At 53.2% G+C, this 4,709-nt stretch overlaps 1 protein-coding gene across 1 annotated transcript in view; it reads right to left on the reverse strand.

Moving 5' to 3' along the window:
* The window catches only part of LOC138017651 (uncharacterized), a 4,185-nt gene extending 181 nt beyond the window's left edge, over positions 1-4,004 (reverse strand). The window contains exon 1 of the mRNA XM_068864677.1: positions 1-4,004. This exon is cut by the window's left edge and continues 181 nt beyond it. Within this exon, the coding sequence (XP_068720778.1) occupies positions 1-4,004 (4,004 nt within the window).
* Between the last annotated feature and the right edge of the window lie 705 nt (positions 4,005-4,709).

Raw genomic sequence — 4,709 nt, forward strand, 5'->3', positions numbered from 1 at the left:
TGGATGGTGTGAGATTGCGTGACACGGGTGGTACGCGGTCGGTCTAGAGGACGATGCAATTCATCCAGAGTGTTTTGACGCAAGACCTCGTAATTCAATTGAGTCATCCCTTCGACGTTGAGGGAGAAACCGCGGACCTTGCATTCAACGTGTCCGTTCTTGGTCTTGTAACCGTAGTTCTTAGGACCGCCCGAGCAGAATTCCACAATGTGATCGCCCGCATCCAGTTCATCCTTGAAGTCGCCAAGGTAGGCGCCTCGTGGAGGGTCCAAGGGTGGGTCGCCAGGACGATGGAGATAGATGACCGAGTCGGTGTCGAAGTAGAGCACGCGTTCCCCGAGATGATCGAGGGCTCGATAGAGACGGAGTCGGGCATGACAGGTCGTGAAGGCGGCTATGAAGATGTTGAGGTTGGGTGAAGGCAGGACATCGTGCGTTTGGAGTTTGTAATGGACTTCGACCCGGTCTTCGGTCAAGGAACTCACGTAACGGACATCGTGTTGATCGCTGTCGAGGAACTCGATGAACGATTGAGGTTCGGTGAATTCTCGGACCTGAGTCTTGTTGATCCGTTGCCCGAACTTGCCCCACATCGAGTTGAGCATCATCTTAGCCAGGGCTCGGAGTCCAGGGTTCTTTTCGATCTTGGTGGGATCGAGACGAATACCTTCCCGAGCATAGTAGGCATCGATGTGGGCTTGTTTCTGATCCGGGGTGGTACATCCTTCGGGCCAACCACTGGCTTCTTCTTTGATTTGGAGCCACGTGTCCACGTAGGATTGGAAGAGTCCCGTGCGTTGCTGATCGAAATGCCATACTTCGTGGACGTGTTGGATGACGTAACCTTTCTGCACAGCCATGTCGAGTTCGGGGGTGCACCAGGTACCGACGAGGGCACGTTCTTCGTCGGTGTGATGACAGGCATGCGTCTTTTCCAAAAGAGGTTTGGAAATGTTCTCTTCGACGCAAGTACGACATAAGGGAAACGTGAGTTTGTCGTGACTGCGGTAAGGCAATACGGGATGGTAGAGACGTTGGGGTGGAAGGACGGTACATTTGGCCAAACCAAAATAAGGCGACAGATCGGTGGTGTTGGGTTCGTAGAGGAACGTGGGATGTCCCAAGGGATAGGTACCGTACTTGTTGACCCAAGGATACAAGGACGTGTAATCGTCGTATCGGATTTGTTCCTCTTTCTCCTCGTCGACGTGAGCGTAGAGACGTACGGCATTGGTCCGACCTCCGTAAAAAGCGTCGCGTGGTTCCAGGGGGGCTTGGAGGTGTTGACGAGCTAGAAAGGTCATGATGTCCTGGTTGGTTTGTTTGAGGGCGTTCCAGGCGCATTCCCACATGGTCACGACTTGGTACCCATGGTTGATGAGGAACGTGCGTTTCTTGTCGACGAGAGCACGGACCTCGTCCATGGTGCGATCGAGTAAGGTCGGATGCACGTCGGTGCGTTGAGGATGACAAGTCCGACATCCGTGCCAGAAGCACCCGCAGAATTCGTAAACAGTCTTGGTATCGGCATCGTATCCGTCGACCGTGTATCGGGTACCAGGAAGGCGGTACTCGCCTTCGTTCCGAGCATGCTGGATACGTTGGCGATGCAAGGGATGATGAGCGTCGTACTGTCCGTAGGCACGAGCTAGGGCTTCGTGGTTCTCGTGTTCTTCCGGCGAGAGGGCCAGGTAGGCTCGTTGTCGTAGATGGTGTTCGCACCACGTCAACCATTCCATGGAGGCCTGGGAATGATTGATACGGCCTCGCCATCCTAGCAGAGGTTCGGAAGCAATGGTCTCTTCTTCCATACAGTGCATGCGCAAGTAGCGATTACAGGCAGAAGCCACTGTCATTTGTTCAAAGGGATTGAATTCAGCGCGTCCTTGAAAATCCCGCATGAACGTGAGACATCCTTGTTTCAAGAGTTTCACGTCCGATTCGCAGTAGGCTAAAAGTTCGGCTTGGAAATCAAAGACGACCTCTCGTGCCGCTTGGTCGTCGTACCAGGTATCAAAGTCGCGACGTTTCTTGACGGACATGCCGTCGGGCATGTAGAAGGCTTTGTCGGGAAGTCGGCCTACATACGTCTGATGTTCGGGGGTGTTGAACAAATGCGGAAAGTATCCTTTCTTGAGTTCGGTGAGCCCGAACGTCTTGGGGAAATCGCTCAGCGGCATCTGGAAGAAGGAGAGCGAATCGATGAATCGTATGGTCGTGTCTTCGTGAGGGTAGGTGAGTTGGAGGACTTTCCCACCGTTTCGGATTTGGTCCAGGTCTCTCTTTTGCCGGTGGAGTTCGTCGATGACGGGATAACTGTCATACCCTTTGAAATTATGAGCGATGACTGTTAGGGGTCGCGTTCCGTTTTCGGTGAGGGTTTCTAACCATTCCAGAAAGTGAAAGAGACAGTCGTCTCCTTGGAACGAGACGGGAGGATCGTCGTCGTCTTCTGTCTCGGCCACCACGAGATTGGGCACGTGACGTCCCTCGACTTGCATGCTCTCAATGTCAAAGAAAACGTGCAAGGGTGGTTCCTCATCATCGTCGTCGTCGTCCTCGTTATCGCCCGCCAGAAAAGCGTGCAGTCCGGCGGCGTCGTTTTCTAAGAGAGGCGCCAGTCCTTGACTCAGGATCCTTTGGAACGAAAGTCGCTGTCGTGTCAAACGTCGTTCTTCGGCGGGAGTCTTTTCGACTTGTAAGAAACATCGATGGGCATGGACGTCGACGTCGTTCTTGCAGCACGAACATTTCCGATACCCGCACCGATGAGTTCGGATCTCTTTGACACCACGTAACGTGTGATGACATTCTTTACACTGACGACGGGTGGCACAGACGGAAGGATGTTCAGCGTCCGCGGGTTTACCGGCGTGGGTCTTGGACCGATGGGTTTGGAGACACGTATCTCCGTAGAAAGAACGTCCACAGAGAATACAGGGGGTCTGAGCCGAGCGGTACTGTCGATAGGCCTCGGTATGATCAGGACAAACGTTTTGCAGGCAGGCGCCGCAATGATTGGCTTGGTTGTTGCGACAGGCATGCTGACCTAGATGATGGTAGGCTTGGAAACACTGGCTGCAAAAGTAATCTCGGCCGAAGAATCCGGGTAAGGAAGACAAGGCGTCGTAATGACCGTCCTCGTGTAAGAGTCCTAACAACGTGTCCCCACGACCGTAAGCAAAGCAAGCATAAGCGCGGTTGGCATCTACGACCACGAGGGTGTAGTCTTGAAGACTGGGAGCGGTGACGAGTTGTTGAAGTTGTTCAGGACCACAGGGTTGAGGAGGAAGACCGACTTCCTCTAGAAGTGTTTGAGCCGCTCGTGTGATGCGACGATGGTTACCGCGACAGCGAGTCCATTGTCGGCGCCTTTGGGGATCGTCTCGATGTTGATGGACCCCTCGAGCCAGAACGATGGCGCGTGGACAGCATAGATGTTGATCATCCTGTGGAACACGTAAGACACAGCGCTTGAATTCTCTGAGACGCGTCGACGCTTGATGCCCTGGTAAATGTTTTCTTTTGTAACCGGAACCGGTGGGAGCCCCGCGTACGTGAACGAAGGCGAGGGTGAAGGAATCGTCCATTTCAAATTGTTCGTTCGAGTTGAGCATGTGGGAAAGATTCCCGAGTAAGGCATCCACGCGTGGACCTTGAGCGCGCCATTCTCCGGCCCGTAGACCCCATCCGTTGTAGGCATTGGCAATACGATTGGAGGATAGAGCAATGTAAATGCGATCGCCATCGGGAATGTCTTGATCGTTGATTAAGTCATCTAGAGCGCTACGAAGACCTTGTACGAGGGCATCGGTGAGACGTTGTCGGGGGATGAACGCTCCAATCTGTCGAGGGCGAAGTTGAAAGACGCGTTCACGAACTCCGAGACGGACACTACGTCGTTCGACCACAGGGAGTCTTTCAAAGACGAAACGTCCTGGAGCAGCACCTCCAATTTGTTCAAACGCGTCGAGTGCTTCAGCCAAGTCACTATCACTATCCATGATGAGATGTTTTGCTTGAAAAAAGACGGTGTGTCTTTTATAGAGAAAGAGTCACCTTGAAAGACCTTGACGTGTACCCTAGATGGACCAATCCGGAGCGAGATAGGTCTCCTGGGGGGATGGGGGGGTATCCCCCAGAGAATCATGTGACCCCTTAGGAGCACGGGGATTGGTGGAACGATTCCTGTTAAGTAGTTCGATCGAGTGAGGAGTCTCAGAAAAAGTCATGGCATCCGAACCCAAGAGACGTGCGCTGGAGATGGCAGTCGCCAGACGTACTATGGAGGTGGAGCAAGACCCAGAGTATGAGCAAGAGGTGTGGGTCAAGCAAGAGAATGGTCGTTGGCGAAAAGAAGGTCGGATTACCAAGAAGACTCCGGCGACCCGAAACGAGGCTTCGTATTGGGACCTGTTGCCTCCTGAAGTACGTCAGCATGTATTGAAGGTTCGAGATCGAGAGGAGGAGAAGGAACGAGAGAAGGACCGGAGGGAACGTTGGAACCCCATTCACGAAGAGTTACTCCGTCTACCACGTTGCGCTCAACATGGCACGGTACGTTCGGGTTATTTGTATTGGGTGGAAATCGAAGCGAATCTGATAGATTCGTTTATTTTATTTGATGTCTTTTAGATGACGGCGACGTACGTAGGAGAATCGACTATCGTCTTTGAATGCGGACCGTGCCGACGGTTTGCCCCTGGGAG

Source organism: Montipora capricornis, chromosome 9 (genome assembly GCF_036669925.1).
Source record: "Montipora capricornis isolate CH-2021 chromosome 9, ASM3666992v2, whole genome shotgun sequence".
Taxonomy (NCBI): domain Eukaryota; kingdom Metazoa; phylum Cnidaria; class Anthozoa; order Scleractinia; family Acroporidae; genus Montipora; species Montipora capricornis.